At 43.8% G+C, this 17,969-nt stretch overlaps 1 protein-coding gene across 1 annotated transcript in view; it reads left to right on the top strand.

Annotated features, from left to right (window-relative positions):
• Positions 1-17,969, top strand: part of MYO7A (myosin VIIA) — a gene marked incomplete in the record, with an annotated part of 248,641 nt that overhangs the window by 45,505 nt on the left and 185,167 nt on the right. The window contains 1 exon segment of the mRNA XM_056561158.1: positions 16,199-16,312. Within this exon segment, the coding sequence (XP_056417133.1) occupies positions 16,199-16,312 (114 nt within the window).

Raw genomic sequence — 17,969 nt, 5'->3', positions numbered from 1 at the left:
CTCGCCTGACTCTGCAGGAAAGAACTTGCCGACAAACTGAGAATCTCTGCCTATACTGCGCTAGTGCGGATCACTTTCTAAAAGACTGTCCTCTGCGTGCTCAGTCACAGGGAAATGCTCGCACCTAGGGTTTGTTGGAGAGGCCTCCCTAGGTGGGAATTCCTCCTCTCCATGCCTTAAAGGAGTAGTCCAGTGGTGACTCAGTGGTGAGCAACTTATCCCCTATCCTAAGGATAGGGGATAAGTTGCAGATCGCGGGGGGTCCGACTGCTGGGGCCCCCTGCGATCTCCTGTACGGAACCCCGACAGCCTGCGGGAAGGGGGCGTGTCGACCTCCGCACGAGGCGGCGGCCGACACCCCCCCTCAATACAACTCTATGGCAGAGCCGAAGCGCTGCCTTCGGCAATCTCCGGCTCTGCCATTGAGATGTATTGAGGGGGCGTGTCGGCCGCCGCCTCGTGCGGGGGTCGACACCCGCTATCTCGGCGGAGAGCCGGGGCCCCATACAGAGAGATCGCAGGGGGCCCCAGCGGTCGGACCCCCCGCGATCTCAAACTTATCCACTATCCTTAGTATAGGGGATAAGTTTTTCACCACTGGACTACCCCTTTAATATGACAGTTCAGCTTCATCCTCCTTCTAAAGTGAACCTCTCAGTTTTGGCCTTCCTGGACTCTGGCTCCGCTGGTAACTTCATTGATGCCTCTCTAGTGCACAAGTATCTCCTGCCAGTTCTAAGTCTCTCGAAACCGCTGTTCATCTGCACGGTCAATGGAGAAAAAATAGACTGTACCATGCTATACCGCACAGAACCCCTGTTAATGCAGGTCGGAGTCTCACACAGAGATAACTTGTCCCTCTATGTGCTTCCACACTATACTTCTCCTCTCTTGCTAGGTCTACCTTTGTTGCAGCTCCATGCCCCACACCTGGATTGGAAAACCGGTCCTTCGCTGGGGTCCGCACTGCAACAATCATTGCATTCATGTACGGGTGACCAAGTTGGAACCATCATCTCGTCCACTGCCCGGTTTGCCTTCCTTTCTTCTGGATTATGCTGATGTCTTCAGTGAAAAGCAAGCCGAAGTGTTACCTCCACATCGCCCGTACGATTGTCCCATTGACTTGCTGCCCAGCACCACACCTCCCAGGGGCAGAATCTACCTGTTATCTGTTCCGGAAACTCAGGCCATGTCTAATTATATCCAGGAAAATTTACAGAAGGGATTCATCAGGAAGTCCTCCTCTCCTGCCGGTGCTGGTTTCTTCTTCATAGAAAAGAAAGACGGGTCTCTACGACCTTGCATCGACTACCGTGGCCTGAATAAAATCACTATAAAGAACCGCTACCCACTTCCTTTGATCACAGAGTTATTTGATCGTCTGCGAGGGGCCAAAATCTTTTCTAAGTTGGATCTTCGTGGGGCCTATAATTTGATCTGTATACGAGAAGGGGACGAATGGAAGACTGCATTTAATACCCGTGACTGACATTTTGAGTATCTGGTGATGCCATTTGGACTCTGTAATGCTCCGGCGGTCTTTCAGGAGTTTGTCAATGACATTTTTCGTGATCTCCTATACTCCTGTGTAATTGTCTACCTAGATGACATTCTCATCTACTCGCCTGACCTCCATACTCCTCATTCCCACCTCTGCCATGTCTTACAGCGCCTCCGAGACAATCATCTCTATGCAAAACTTGAAAAGTGTAATTTTGAGAAGACCAGCCTTCTGTTTCTGGGCTATATTGACACCAGTCAAGGCCTGCAAATGGATCCTGACAAGTTGTCCGCAGTACTGGATTGGCCTCGACTTTCTGGCTTGAAAGCGATTCAGCGCTTCCTCAGCTTTGTCAATTACTATCGGCAATTTATTTCGCATTGTTCTATCTTGGTTGCCTCCATCGCCTCTCTTACAAAAAAAAATGCTAATCCGAAGGTCTGGACTCCAGAGGCCGAAGAGGCCTTTAAACAGTTAAAATCTGCCTTCGCTTCTGCTCCTGTATTGTCGAGACCAGATCCAGTCAAGCCATTTATTTTGGAAGTGGACGCTTCTTCGGTCGGTGCAGGTGCTGTTTTGATACAAAAAACCTCCAAAGGAAAAACTGTAACCTGCGGTTTCTTCTCTAAAACCTTCTCACCTGCGGAGAGAAACTAATACAATAGGAGATCGTGAGCTCTTGGCTATTAAGTTGGCCTTGGAAGAATGGCGCCATCTCTTGGAGGGCTCTGTACATCTACTTACCATTTATTCCGACCACAAGAACTTGCTATATCTACAGACTGCTTATCGTCTCAACCCCCGACAGGTCCATTGGTCTCTGTTTTTCTCCAGATTTGAATTTTTTATTCATTTCCGGCAAGCAGAGAAAATTCGTCGTGCTGACGCGCTATCTAGATCCTCTGAAGTACTAGTTCAGAGTCACATCCTCAGCATATTATACTTCCCGATCATCTCATTACTGCAGCTCAAGCAACTCTTCAGCACCTGCCTCCTGGGAAACCTACGTTACTCCCCACCTAAGACTACGAATCTTGAAATGGGGTCATTACTCTCTTTTGGCCGGCCATGCCAGTATATGTAAGTCCTTGTAACTCATCTCCCAACAGTATTGGTGGCCAACTCTCAGAAAAGATGTCGTTGACTTCGTCCGCTCTTGTTCGGATTGTGCCCGGGACAAGACCCCTCGTGCCAAGCCTGCTGGTCTACTACAACCTTTGCCAGTTCCTGAGTTTCCCTGGACCAACATAGCAATGGACTTCATCTCCGGCCTTCCATCTTCCAGCGGCAACACGGTCATCTGGGTTGTGGTTGACCGGTTTTCTAAAATGGCTCATTTTGTACCCTTGCCAGGTTTGCCATCTGCACCGCAGCTTGCCAAGCTATTCTTCGCTCAAATCTTCCGTCTCCATGGATTACCTACCCATATTGCCTTCGATCGGGGGGTCCAGTTCATCTCCAAGTTCTGGAGGGCCCTCTGTTCCCGTCTCCAAGTTAAATTGGACTTCTCCTCGGCTTACCACCCTCAATCCAATGGTCAAGTCGAAAGGGTGAATCAGGTCCTGGGGGACTATCTTCGCCATTATGTCTCCGCCCGTCAAGACGACTGGACCGATTTACTACCTTGGGCCGAATTTTCTAATAACCATAGGAATTCTGAATCCACTGGAACTTCCCCCTTCTTTGTGGTCTTTGGCCTTCATCCTTGTCCACCTTTTCCCTTGTCTTCCTCTTCCTCGTACCTATGGCTGACAAATTTGTTAGGAATTTTGAAGGGACTCGTCACTCCCTTCTTCTTGCTGCAAATCGTATGAAGTCACAAGCGGACAGGAAAAGACGTCCTCCTCCCGAGTTCTCTCCTGGGGACAAGGTGTGGTTGTCCTCCAAGTACATCCGCTTTAAGGTACCCTCTTATAAACTAGGTCCATGTTTTTTGGGTCCCTATAAAGTAAAAAAAATCACTTAATCCCGTGGCTTATTCCATCCATTTGCCCGCCTCTCTCCGGATCCCGAATTCCTTCCATGTCTCCCTCTTGAAGCCTGTCATCCACAACCGTTTTTCTCAAAAACACATCACGCCTTCCTCCATCTCTGGTACCTCTGATGTTTTTGCTGTAAAGGAAATTCTTGGCTCCAAGCTGGTCAGAGGGAAACGCTACTTCCTTGGGATTGAGAAGGATTCGGTCCTGAGGAGAGGTCTTGGGAGCCTCAGGACAATATTCTGGACCAAGATCTTCTTAAAAGGTTTCTGAGCCGTAAGAAGAGGGGGAGACCAAAGGTCTGGCACGCGCTGTGCTCCGGCCGCAAGCTCCGGCCGTGAGTGCAGTGTCCCGGGGTCCTCGTCTGTCGGCGGGGCTGGGATATGCATCTTGGGAAGCGCCCGCATGCGAATCCCAGCCGTCACTTACCCGGCTCTGCTGCCATTGTAACTCAGCTTCGCCTCGCTCGTTCCTGTCTCCTATGGCGCGTGCGCAACGGAGGTCTGAAATTTAAAGGGCCAGTGCGCCCATAATTAGTCTTTGCACCTGACACCACATTATAAGTTCCTGCACTTCCCACACACCCCTGCCGGATTTTCAGTGCTCATTGCCTAAGAGAAAGTGTTCCCATTGCCTGTTTTGCCTACCCGTGTTACCAGACTTCCTTGCTACGTTTTTTGACTATGAACCTTTGCCGCCTGCCTTGCCCTTCTGCTATGTTGACTACGCCTCTGTCTCATCCTCCTGTACATCGCCTTGCCCAGTTACCTATGTGATCGAGCCATATTGGGGGTAGCCACCCGGGTGTCGCCTGCCGTAGCAAATCCATCCTGCTTTGCGGCGGGCTCTTGTGAAGACCAGCTGCACCTTAGACTCCGCTCCCCGATATGGTCCGAGTCATCAGCCACACAGGTAGAGGATCCACATCCTGTTCCAGACCGCCTGCATTCAGGTGCGTGACAGTTCTAGGGTTGTGGTGTGCTAAAGGGTGGTGGTATATCTCTAGGCTTGTGGTATATTATACAGTGGCAGTATATCTTTGGGGCTGCAGTATATTATAGGGCAGTGCTATATATCTAGGGCTGCAGTATGTTATAGAGTAGCAATAAATCTGTAGGGTTGCGGTACATTATAGGATGCTTGTATATTTCTAGTGTTGTGGTAGGTTACAGGGCAGTGGTATATTTCTAGGAATGTGATATGTTATAAGGTGGTGATATATCTCTAGGATTGTAGTATTATAACATATAGGGTGGTGGTCTTTCTCTAGGGTTGCGGTATGTTATAAAAACAGCGGTACATCTGTAGGGTCATTGTACGTAATAGGGTGGAATGGTATAGGATTGCGGTATGTTGTAAGACAGTGGTATATCTCTTGGGTTGTGGTATGTTATAGGGTGGTGGTATATCTCTTGGGTTGTGGTATGTTATAGGGTGGTGGTATATCTCGAGGGTTGGGGTATGTTATAGTACGGTTGTATATCTCTAGGGTTGTGGTATGTTATAGTGCGGTGGTATATCTCTAGGGTTGTGGTATGTTATAGAGCGGTGGTATATCTCTAGGGTTGGGGTATGTTATAGGGTGGTGGTATATCTCGAGGGTTGGGGTATGTTATAGTGCGGTTGTATATCTCTATGGTTGTGGTATGTCATAGTGCGGTGGTATGTCTCTATGTTGGGGTATGTTATAGTGCGGTGGTATATCTTTAGGGTTGTGGTATGTTATAGTGCGGTGGTATATCTTTAGGGTTGTGGTATGTTATAGTGCGGTGGTATATCTCTAGGGTTGTGGTATGTTATAGTGCGGTGGTATATCTCTAGGGTTGGGGTATGTTATAGTGCGGTGGTATATCTCTATGTTGGGGTATGTTATAGTGCGGTGGTATATCTTTAGGGTTGTGGTATGTTATAGTGCGGTGGTATATCTCTATGTTGGGGTATGTTATAGTGCGGTGGTATATCTCTAGGGTTGTGGTATGTTATAGTGCGGTGGTATATCTTTAGGGTTGTGGTATGTTATAGTGCGTTGGTATATCTTTAGGGTTGTGGTATGTTATAGTGCGGTGGTATATCTTTAGGGTTGTGGTATGTTATAGTGCGGTGGTATATCTCTAGGGTTGTGGCATGTTATAGTGTGGTGGTATATCTCTAGGGTTGGGGTATGTTATAGGGTGGTGGTATATCTCTAGGGTTGTGGTATGTTATAGTGCGGTGGTATATCTCTAGGGTTGTGGTATGTTATAGTGCGGTGGTATATCTTTAGGGTTGTGGTATGTTATAGTGCGGTGGTATATCTCTAGGGTTGTGGTATGTTATAGTGCGGTGGTATATCTCTATGTTGGGGTATGTTATAGTGCGGTGGTATATCTCTAGGGTTGTGGTATGTTATAGTGCGGTGGTATATCTTTAGGGTTGTGGTATGTTATAGTGCGTTGGTATATCTTTAGGGTTGTGGTATGTTATAGTGCGGTGGTATATCTTTAGGTTTGTGGTATGTTATAGTGCGGTGGTATATCTTTAGGGTTGTGGTATGTTATAGTGCGTTGGTATATCTCTAGGGTTGTGGTATGTTATAGTGCGGTGGTATATCTCTAGGGTTGTGGCATGTTATAGTGTGGTGGTATATCTCTAGGGTTGGGGTATGTTATAGTGCGGTGGTATATCTCTAGGGTTGTGGTATGTTATAGTGCGGTGGTATATCTTTAGGGTTGTGGTATGTTATAGTGCGTTGGTATATCTTTAGGGTTGTGGTATGTTATAGTGCGGTGGTATATCTTTAGGGTTGTGGTATGTTATAGTGCGGTGGTATATCTCTAGGGTTGTGGCATGTTATAGTGTGGTGGTATATCTCTAGGGTTGGGGTATGTTATAGTGTGGTGGTATATCTTTAGGGTTGTGGTATGTTATAGTGCGGTGGTATATCTCTAGGGTTGTGGTATGTTATAGTGCGGTGGTATATCTCTAGGGTTGTGGTATGTTATAGTGCGGTGGTATGTCTCTAGGGTTGTGGTATGTTATAGTGCGGTGGTATATCTCTAGGGTTGTGGTATGTTATAGTGCGGTGGTATATCTCTAGGGTTGTGGTATGTTATAGTGTGGTGGTATATCTCTAGGGTTGTGGCATGTTATAGTGTGGTGGTATATCTCTAGGGTTGGGGTATGTTATAGGACAGCAGTATATCTCTAGGGTTGTGGCATGTTATAGTGTGGTGGTATATCTCTAGGGTTGGGGTATGTTATAGTGTGGTGGTATATCTTTAGGGTTGTGGTATGTTATAGTGCGGTGGTATATCTCTAGGGTTGTGGTATGTTATAGTGCGGTGGTATATCTCTAGGGTTGTGGTATGTTATAGTGCGGTGGTATGTCTCTAGGGTTGTGGTATGTTATAGTGCGGTGGTATATCTCTAGGGTTGTGGTATGTTATAGTGTGGTGGTATATCTCTAGGGTTGTGGCATGTTATAGTGTGGTGGTATATCTCTAGGGTTGGGGTATGTTATAGTGCGGTGGTATATCTCTAGGGTTGTGGTATGTTATAGTGCGGTGGTATATCTCTAGGGTTGGGGTATGTTATAGGACAGCAGTATATCTCTAGTATAGTGACATTGTATAGGACGGTCGTATATCTCTAGTATTGTGAATGCTTCCTGTAGTGACACATGAGGTGGCCGCTCTCATTCATACATTATTGACAGTGTTCTCAGAGCTGCTTCCCTGGGGATGTGACCGCCCTCACCGCTGACTGACACCTCTACATAGTAATGGATGAGGAGCCATCAATTCCTCCTCGTCCAGAATTAACATCACAATCACAGACAAATTAGGCTTCACTTTGGCTCCTGAGACTCATCAATAAGACCCTACAGAGCGTCATATGTCACTGAGGTGTAAAAAGAACCCAAAATTATTCTTCACCTGCATAAAAAATAAGAAACTTAAATCTGAAAATGTTGGCCCTCCCCTAAGAAATCTACTAGGTGTAATGGTGGAGGAGGATGAGGAAAAGGCCAATCTACTAAATTATTTCTTCTCTACTGTATTTACACAGGAAAATCAAATGTCAGATGATATGAGTAAGGATAATGTCAATTTTTCCGAAAATCTCACCTGTTTAACCCAACAAGTAGGGTGGCGCCACCATATTAACCACTTAAAGGGGTACTCCGCTGCTCAGCGTTTGGAACAAACTGTTCCGAACGCTGGAGCCTGCAGCTCATGATGTCATAGCATTGCCCCCTCAGGATGTCATGCCCTGCCCCCTCAATGCTAGTCTATGGGAGGGGGCGTGACAGCCGTCACGCCCCCTCCCATAGACTTGCATTGAGGGGGCGGGGCTATGACGTGGCGAGCTGCCGGCTCCAGCGTTTGGAACAGTTTGTTCCAAACGCTGAGCAGCGGAGTACCCCCCCTTTAAGAACACTGCCTGTTTATACCTCAATGTCCAAGCCCCATTTTTCAAATTTTTTTAAAATGGATTTTTCTTTAAATTTTAACAGCAAAGCAACCCCCCCCCCCCCTTTTTGTGATGTCATGTGCGGACAACCAAAACTTTCATCCGACCCCATTGTATCGGGCTTGTTTTGTTTTTGTTTTTATGCGTGATGAGCTGTACTTCTGTACTTTTTATTGGTACCATTTTTTGTTATACATGTTCCCTTTTGATTGTTTGTATTCTACTTTTATGAAGGCGAGGTGACCAAAATCAGCAATTCTTGTGCTTTTAAATAGTTTTTATTTTTTTTTTTATAATTACAGCGTTCACTATGCAGGATGAATAATTATTATAATTTTAGAGTACAAGTCGCTATGAACGTGGCGATACCTATTATGTGTAGTTTTTTTTTTTATGTATAATATAGGGCTTTATTGGGAAAGGGGCTTTTCTTTTGTTTCATTTTTTTTTTTGACTATTTTTTTTTTTTCTTTATTTTATACTTTTTATATCTGATTGCTGTTATACGCAGTACAGCAGTATAGTATAACTGTCCCTATACACTGACTTGTGATGAAATCACAATATACAGACATGTGAATGGACATTACAGAGATCTTTCTAGTGATCTTTTTATATCTATCTCATATCTATCTATCTATCTATCTCATATCTATCTCTCATATTTATCTATTTCATATCTATCTATCTATCTATCTATCTCATATCTATCTATCTATCTATCTCATATATATCTCATATCTATCTATCTATCTATCTCATATCTATCTATATCTATCTATATCATATCTATCTATCTCATATCTATCTATCTATCTCATATCTATCTCATATCTATCTATCTATCTATCTATCTATCTCATATCTATCTATCTATATCTATCTATATCATATCTATCTATCTCATATCTATCTATCTATCTATCTATCTATATATATATATATATATATATATATATATATATCATATCTATCTATCTATCTATCTCATATCTATCTATCAATCATCTATTTATCTATCTATCTCATATCTATCTATCTATCTTATATCTATCTTATATCTATCTCATATCTATCTATCTAATATCTATCTGTCTATCTCATATCTATTTATCTATCTTAAATCTAATTATGGCAGATAGATAGATAGATAGATAGATATGAGATAGATAAATAGATACGAGATAGATAGATAGATATGAGATAGATATGAGATAGATATATATGAGATAGATAGATATGAGATAGATATGAGATAGATAGATAGATAGATATGAAATAGATATGAGATAGATAGATAGATATGAGATAGATAGATAGATAGATAGATGGATAGATAGATAGATAGGAGATAGATAGATATGAGATAGATAGGAGATAGATAGATAGATAGATAGATAGATAGATAGATAGAGAGATAGGTAGATAGGTAGGTAGGTAGATAGATAGATATGATATAGATATATATGAGATAGATAGATAATATAGATAGATATGAGATAGATATGAGATAGATAGATAATATAGATAGATATGAGAGATAATATAGATATAGATATGAGATAGATAGATAAATAGATAGATATGAGATAGATATAAAACTTCTGACTCTCATTGTCCCTATTCCATCTGATAACACTATATATCCTTCTATCTTTCTCCCTTATTGTTTCTATGGCCTCGTATTATTTCGGGTTGTTACAGATTATTTTGGTGTCTGTTCCCATCCCCACATGATCTGCTCCTCTTCTGTCCATCCTGGGGCCTCTGATCGGCGTCTTTATTGGTTTTCCTTAGTAGGAATTGATTGTGGGACAGAAGTGACTACTCTGAGGAGGTGACGAGGCCATGAATGATTTAGACAGTGGTTGCTATGGTAGGAGGTTATCTGTGGAGACGCTGAGGAGCTGCAGGTGGGTCTTGGTTTTGGGTTCCCTTAGTGCTTTGCCTTTACTGGTGGTTGTTAAGGCATTAAGTTAATCAAAAGCCATGTGTCACATACCACCGGGACCATCTGCAGATTAATAAGTGCCAGGACGGACTCTCTAAGGCTCCTCCAAGGATCAGTCTCAGAGTTCACCAGGACCACGGCCAAAGAAGGCGTCTCAGATCCACATAAACTTGAAGTGTTTTTGAAGCTTTTCGATGGTCCATGTGGAAGACTCTTTTAACCCTTGGAGACTCTCTGAGGAAGGTTTTTGTTTTTTGTTGTTGTGACGTCTTCAGATAAGATGGAGAATCTCCTCTGATCAGATTATCGTGAGGTATTGGACTGTGTTTGACGCTGGGTCACATTGTGGCGGAGAGCATGGTGGTGAGACCGTCGCCTGTACGCTCGCATTGGGGTTTTTTGAACTATTGACTGTAAAAACCGGGATGTACCAACGTAGAGGAGTGGAGGACGTCTTGGAAAAAGACCAGGGCAAGTGGGCTCTGCTACGTAACATTAACCAGGCTGTGAAACCCAGCACGCTACTACCGGTGAGAGAGATCTAACATTACCATCACTGCAGGGTACCATGTCTGGGAGAGTGGCTTCTGGGCCTCAACACTCAGCAGTGCACTGTATAATTGAGCACTGTTATGTTGGCACTATATAGCACTGTATATTTGGGCACTATCTGTTTTATCTGTGGTACCATTTAGGTACAATTGTGTATATAAAACTGTGGGATACTATTAGGTAGGCACTGGTAACACTGCATAATTGGGCACTATTATGTAGGCATTGTATAACACTGTAAAATTTGGTACTATTATGTAGGCACTGTATAATTGGGCACTATTATGTAAGCACTGTATAACACTGTATAATTGGGCACTATTATGTAGGCACTGTATAACACTGTATAATTGGGCGCTAATATTTAGGCATTGTATAACACTGTATAATTGGGCACAGTTATGTAGACACTGTATAACCTCATATAATTGGACACTGTTATGTAGGCACTGTATAACACTGCATAATTGGGCACTATTATGTAGGCACTGTATACAACTGTATAGTTTTGCACTATTATGTAGGCACTGTATAACACTGTATAATGGGACACTATTAGGTAGACATTGTATAATTGGGAAATATAGAGGTACTACTCTTTGGCGTCTTCCCTCTATAGACATGTGAGGGGGCGGCGCACACCTATTTTTGCACAGAGGCCTCCACAGACCTTGATCAGAGGGGCCCTAACTGCATGGGATCCATAACGCCCCTCAATGGAGGAGCTCACTCATAGCATTTGTTTACTGTCTTTTTGGACTCCTTATCAAAAAGGTTTGTGTGCAATGTTAAAGGGGTACTCCGGCGCTTAGACATCTTATCCCCTATCCAAAGGATAGGGGATAAGACGCCTGATCGCGGGGGTCCCGCCGCTGGGGACCCACGTGATCTTGCACGCTGCACCCCATTAAAATCAGTCCCCGGAGCGAACACGCTCCGGGGACTGATTTTAATGGGGTGCAGCGTGCAAGATCACGGGGGACCACATCGGCAGGACCCCAGCGATCAGTCATCTTATCCCCTATCCTTTGTACCCCTTTAAGTGAAGACAGAGCCTTTAGCTATCCGGGCATGCTGGGAGTTTTAGTTTTGCTGGAGGCACACAGTTGGGAAACACTGGTCTAATGTGTATGAGGACCACAGGCTATCTTGCAGGCACCGGCCAAAATAAAAAGCTGCAAAACCAATACTGGCCATAAGATGGCCGCATCAGTTTAAGCCATCCTTTCATGTGAAGGGTGCACACCTGATGCCTTCTCACTGTTGTTGAACTACAACTCCCAGCCTGAGACTGTCGGAGCATGATGGGTGGTGTAGCTGGATGCTTCATTATACATCTTGTTGACAAGCGGTGATGTTCTCTTAAGAAACCACAACGTTTTTCACCTTCTTTAACAAAGAAGAACTGCCACCACCTATACCCAGCATCACAACCTCCCTGGTGACCACGGGCATCGTGCCCAGATCTAAGTGATCAAAATACATTGTTGGTGAATCTGCAGTCATGTCCTGTCCCTGGTAATCCCGTTTGGTGAGATCTAGTGATTTAGTAGGTTAATGTTCTGTTTCATGTGATCTAGTTATTTAGTAGGTTAGTGTTCTGTTTGGTGTGATCTAGCAAGTTAGTAGATCACTGTTCTGTTTGGTGTGATCTAGTGATTTAGTAGGTTAGTGTTCTGTTTGATGTGACCTAGTTATTTAGGAGGTTAGTGTTCTGTTTATCGGATCTAGTTATTTAGCAGGTTAGTGTTCTGTTTGGTGTGATTTAGTGATTTAGTAGGTTAGTGTTCTGTTTGGTGTGATCTAGTGATTTAGTAGGTTAGTGTGCTGTTTGTTGTGATCTAGTGATTTAGTAGGTTAGTATTCTGTTTGATGTGATCTAATAATCTAGTAGGTTAGTGTTCTATTTGGTGTGATCTAGTGATTTAGTAGGTTAGTATTCTGATTGTTGTGATCTAGTGATTTAGTAGGTTAGTATGCTGTTTGGGGTGATCTACTGATTTAGTAGGTTAGTGTACTGTTTGAAGTAATTTAGTGATTTAGTAGGTTAGTATTCTGCTTGATGTGAGCTAGTGATTTAAGTGATTTAGTAGGTTAGTGGACTGTTTGGTGTGATCTAGTGATTTAGTAGGTTAGTCTTCTGTTTGATGTGATTTAGTAGGTTAGTGTTCTGTTTGAATTAATTTAGTGATTTAGTTGGTTAGTATTCTGTTTGGTGTGGTCTAGTGATTTAGCAGGTTAGTGTTCTGTTTTGTGTGATCTAGTGATATAGTAGGTTAGTTTTCTGTTTGATGTGATCTAGTTATTTAGTAGGTTAGTGTTCTGTTTGGTGTGATCTAGTGATTTAGTAGGTTAGTGTTCTGTTTGGTGTGGTCTAGTGATTTAGCAGCTTAGTGTTCTGTTTGGTGTTATCTAGTAATCTAGTAGGTTAGTGTTCTGTTTGGTGTGATCTAGTGATTTAGTAGGTTAGTATTCTGTTTGGTGTGATCTAGTGATTTAGCAAGTTAGTATTCTGTTTGATGTGATCTAGTGATTTAGTAGGTTAGTGTTCTGTTTGAAGTAATTTTTTGATTTAGTAGGTTAGTATTCTGTTTGGTGTGATCTAGAGATTTAGCAGGTTAGTGTTCTGTTTGGTGTGATCTAGTGATATAGTAGGATAGTTTTCTGTTTGATGTGATCTAGCTATTTAGTAGATTAGTGTTCTGTCTGGTGTGATCTAGTGATTTAGTAGGTTAGTGTTCTGTTTGGTGTTATCTAGTCATTTAGTAGGTTAGTATTCTGTTTGGTGTAATTTAGTGATTTAGCAGGTTAGTGTTCTGTTTGGTGTGAGCTAAGGGTTTAGTACTCTGTTTGGTGTCATTTAGCAGGTTAGTGTTTGGTTTGGTTGGATCTAGTGGCTTAATAGGTTACTGTTCTGTTTGATGTGATCTAATTATTTAGTAGGTTAGTGTTCTGTTTGGTGTGGTCTAGTGATTTAGTAGGTTAGTGTTCTGTTTTATTGGATCTAATTATTTAGTAGGTTAGGGTTCTGTTTGGTGTGATTTAGTGATTTAGTAGGTTAGTATTCTTTTTGGTGTGATCTAGTGATTTAGTAGGTTAGTGTTTTGTTTGGTGTGATCTAGTGATTTAGTAGGTTAGTGTTCTGTTTGGTGTGATCTACTGATTTAGTAGGTTATTGTTCTGTTTGGTGTCATTTAGTGATTTAGTAGGTTAGTGTTCTGTTTGGTGCAATCTTGTGATTTGTTGGTTCTACAGTATATTTTGTAATTTAGTCATTAGCTCGCTAATACCTGGTAATCCAATAGGTTAGATTCCTTTCTGTGATCATTTAGATGCCATCTGGTGATCTACTAAATCACAGGCCCTCCTTTGGTTATAAGGTTTTAATGAAATGTCCTTGGTGATCCAGTGATTTAGAGTATTTCTGTCCCTGGTGATCTAGTAATTTAGTGTTATACAGCCATTTCCCTAAGGATGCAGTGATTTTGTGTTAAACGTTACTGTCTTCAGTAATCCAGTCCTTTAGTAGTTAACAGCATGTTCCCTTGTTATCCAGTATTTTAGTAGTTTGCAGCCCATTTCTTTGTGATCTAGTGATTTAGTAGACCACGTCATGTTCCCCGGTGATCCAGTGATTTAGTAGTTTACAGCATGTTCCCTGGTGATCCAGTGATTTAGCAGTTTACAGCATGTTCCCTGGTGATCCAGTGATTTAGTAGAATACAGTATGTTCCCTGGTGATCCAGTGATTTAGTAGTTTACAGCATTTTCCCTGGTGATCCAGTGATTTATTAGACTACAGCATGTTCCCTGTTGATCCAGTGATATAGTAGAATACAGCATGTTCCCTAGTGATCCAGTGATATAGTACAATGCAGCATGTTCCCTGGTGATCCAGTGATTTAGTAGACTACAACATGTTCCTTGGTGATCCAGTGATTTATTAGTTTACAGTATGTAACTAGGAGTTCCAATGAGTTAGTAGACTACAGCACATTCCCTGGTAATCCAGTGATTTAGTAGTTTATAGCACGTTCCCTGGTGATCCAGTAATTAAGTAGACTACAGCACATTTGTTTCCAGGTGATCCAGTGATTTGGTAATTTACTGCACGTTCTTGGTGATCTAGTTACCCTTCCTTTGTGATCCAGTGGTTTCGTATTATGCAGTCTTTTTCCCAGGGGACACAGTGATTTACAGCCCTGTCCCCAGTGATCCACTAGTTTAGAGTTCTACCCCTGGTGATCTGGGGACTTGGTGTCTTGTCCCTGGTGATCCAGTGGCTGCTCTTAGTGATCTGGTAATTTAATGTCCCATCACTGGTGATATTGATATTACAGTTATTTAGTGATCTTTAGTTATGTCCCTTGTGATCCAGCGATTTAGTGCTTTACAGATTTTTCTCTAGGCATGCTCTGATTTACAGTCCTGCCCCTGGTGATCAAGTGATTTACTGGTGAACAGCATGTTCCCTGGGGATCCAGTGGTTTAGAGTCATATGCCTGGGGATCTAGTGTCCTGTCCCTTGTGATCTTTATTTGATGTCTTGTCTTGGTGGTCCAGGTATTTTCCCTTGAGATCCAGTGATTTGGCAGATTACAGTCTTGGTGATTAAGGGATTTAATGGATTACAGCCCATTCCCCTGGGATCCAGGTATTTTAGGTCCCTGATCCCTTATGGCAGATTTAGGAGGTTGTCTCAATAAGCACATCAGAGACCAAAGTATTAGAAGCAAGTATTACACTCTTAATTCAGTGGGCTCCCCTCATACAGTCTGGATGTGCTGGGTCCTCCAAAGTGAGACTAATAGATAGATCACAGTCCCTCTATGTACCCAGAATTCCCTGATAGTGATTTGAATATGAAGTTTCTATACAGGACAGTCTGCTCAACAAAGGGAAAGTCAACATTTTCTACAGTACCATTTTTTAGCTCACGATTAATGACAATAACCGGGCTATGAGATCAGCTTGGACCACCTTACCATACACCAGTGGTCTCCAACCTGCGGAACTCCAGATGTTGCAAAACTGCAATTCCCAGCATGCCCGGACAGCCAACAGCTGTCCGGGCATGCTGGGAGTTGTAGTTTTGCTACATCTGGAGGTCTGCAGGTTGAAGACCACTGCCATACAGTGTTTTCCTGTGAGGATTACAATTTACCAAGGCAAAAACTACACTTGGCCATGGTCCTCCTCCAGCCGCTGCTAGATTCCTTACATGGTCCTCCTACAGCCGCTGCTAGGTTCCTTACATGGTCCTCCTCCAGCCGCTGCTAGGTTCCTTACATGGTCCTCCTCGAACTGCTGCTAGGTTCCTTACATGGTCCTCCTCCAACTGCTGCTAGGTTCCTTACATGCTCCTCCTCCAGCCGCTGTTAGGTTCCTTACATGGTCCTCCATCAACCGCTGTTGGGTTCCTTACATGGTCCTCAAGCCGCTGTTAGGTTCCTTACATGGTCCTCCTCCAGCCAATGTTAGGTTCCTTACATGGTTTCTCCAGCCGCCGTTAGGTTCCTTACATGGTCCTCCTCCAGCCGCTGTTAGGTTCCTCACATGGTCCTCCTCCAGCCGCTGTTAGGTTCCTTATATGGTCCTCCTCCAGCCACTGTTGGGTTCTTTACATGGTCCTCCTCCAGCCACTGTTGGGTTCTTTACATGGTCCTCCATCAACCACTGTTGGGTTCTTTACATGGTCCTCCTCATGTATGATATAAAACACATTGAACTGGATTGAAGTTGTCTTCTGTTGTCTTTCAGGGCGACTATGTCTGGCTGGACCTCAAGACGGGTCGGGAGTTTGATGTTCCGGTTGGAGCGGTGGTTAAGCTGTGTGACTCCGGTCAGATCCAGGTCCTGGACGATGAAGGAAATGTAAGTACGGGACACCAGGGCCGGCTGTATGACTCCTATCAATCATTACATTGAGATTCGGACATTTCCCTTGTATTAGAGGTAAAATCATTCGGCTTTAACGTGTCACCTAAAACGTTCACCTAAAACGTCCATTATCCCTAACGAGACCACAGGGGAAATGGACTTTAAGGGTAGGTTCACACGAGCGGATCCCCAGCGCGTATTGTGCTGTGGATCCGCCGCTGAAGGACCGCTGTATGCTGCCTTTACAGGTGCCTGCTCAGAGCGGCAATCCGCTGCTACGAGCAGACACACTGAGATGTGCGAGTTGACGTGCGCATGCGCAGTATACTCGCACAAAGCGGCAGCTGTCGGCATAGCTCATAGAGCAGGGGGAGTGGCCATGGTGTGTGCGAGTACACCGTGCATGCGCAGCGACTCGCACATCGCTTTACTGTGTCTGCTTGTAGTGGCGTATTGCCGCTCCGAGCAGGCACCTGTAAAGGCAGCATACAGCAGTCCTTCAGCGGCAGATCCGCAGCGTAATACACCCTGGGGATCCGCTCGTGTGAACGTACCCTAAAGGGGTACTCCGGTGCAACAACATTTTTTTTAATAAAACTGGTGCCAGAAAGGAACTGGTCAGAGCAGGTACGGTATAGTTCTCCACATTAGGTGCAGAATAGTTCCCCCACATTAGGTGCACTATAGTTCCCCCATTAGGTGCAGTATAGTTCACCACATTAGGTGCAGTAGTTCCCCCACATTAAGTGCAGTATAGTTCCCCCACATTAGGTGCAGTATAGTTCCCCACATTAGGTGCAGTATAGTTCCTCACATTAGGTGCAGTATAGTTCTCCACATTAGGTGCAGTAGTTCCCCCACATTAGTTACAGTATAGTTCCCCCACATTAGATGTAGTATAGTTCCCCACATTAGGTGCAGTATAGTTCCCCCACATTAGGTGCAGTATAGTTCCCCCACATTAGCTGCAGTATAGTTCCTCACATTAGGTGCAGTATAGTTCCCCACATTAGGTGCAGTATAGTTCCCCCACATTAGGTGCAGTATAGTTCCCCCACATTAGGTACAGTACAGTTCCCCCACATTAGGTGCAGTATAGTTCCCCCACATTAGGTGTAGTATAGTTCCCCCACATTAGCTGCAGTATAGTTCCTCACATTAGGTGCAGTATAGTTCTCCACATTAGGTGGAGTATAGTTCCCCCACATTAGGTGGAGTATAGTTCCCCCACATTAGGTGCAGTACAGTTCCCACACATTAGGTGCAGTACAGTTCCCACACATTAGGTGCAGTACAGTTCCCCCACATTAGGTGCAGTATAGTTCCCCACATTAGGCGCAGTATAGTTCCCCTACATTAGGCGCAGTATAGTTCTCCACATTAGGTGCAGTATAGTTCTCCACATTAGGTGCAGTATAGTTCTCCACATTAGGTGCAGTATAGTTCCCCCACATTAGGTGCAGTAAAGTTCCCCAATTTAGGTGCAGTATAGTTCCCCCACATTAGGTGCAGTATAGTTCCCCCACATTAGGTGCAGTATAGTTCCCCACAAGAGGTGCAGTACAGTTCCCCCACAAGAGGTGCAGTATAGTTCCCCCACATTAGGTGCAGTATAGTTCCCCACATTAGGTGCAGTATAGTTCCCCCACAT

Source organism: Hyla sarda, chromosome 2 (assembly GCF_029499605.1).
Source record: "Hyla sarda isolate aHylSar1 chromosome 2, aHylSar1.hap1, whole genome shotgun sequence".
NCBI classification, from domain to species: domain Eukaryota; kingdom Metazoa; phylum Chordata; class Amphibia; order Anura; family Hylidae; genus Hyla; species Hyla sarda.
Note: the sequence above shows the minus strand (reverse complement) of the source record. Positions and strands in the feature narration are given on the sequence as shown.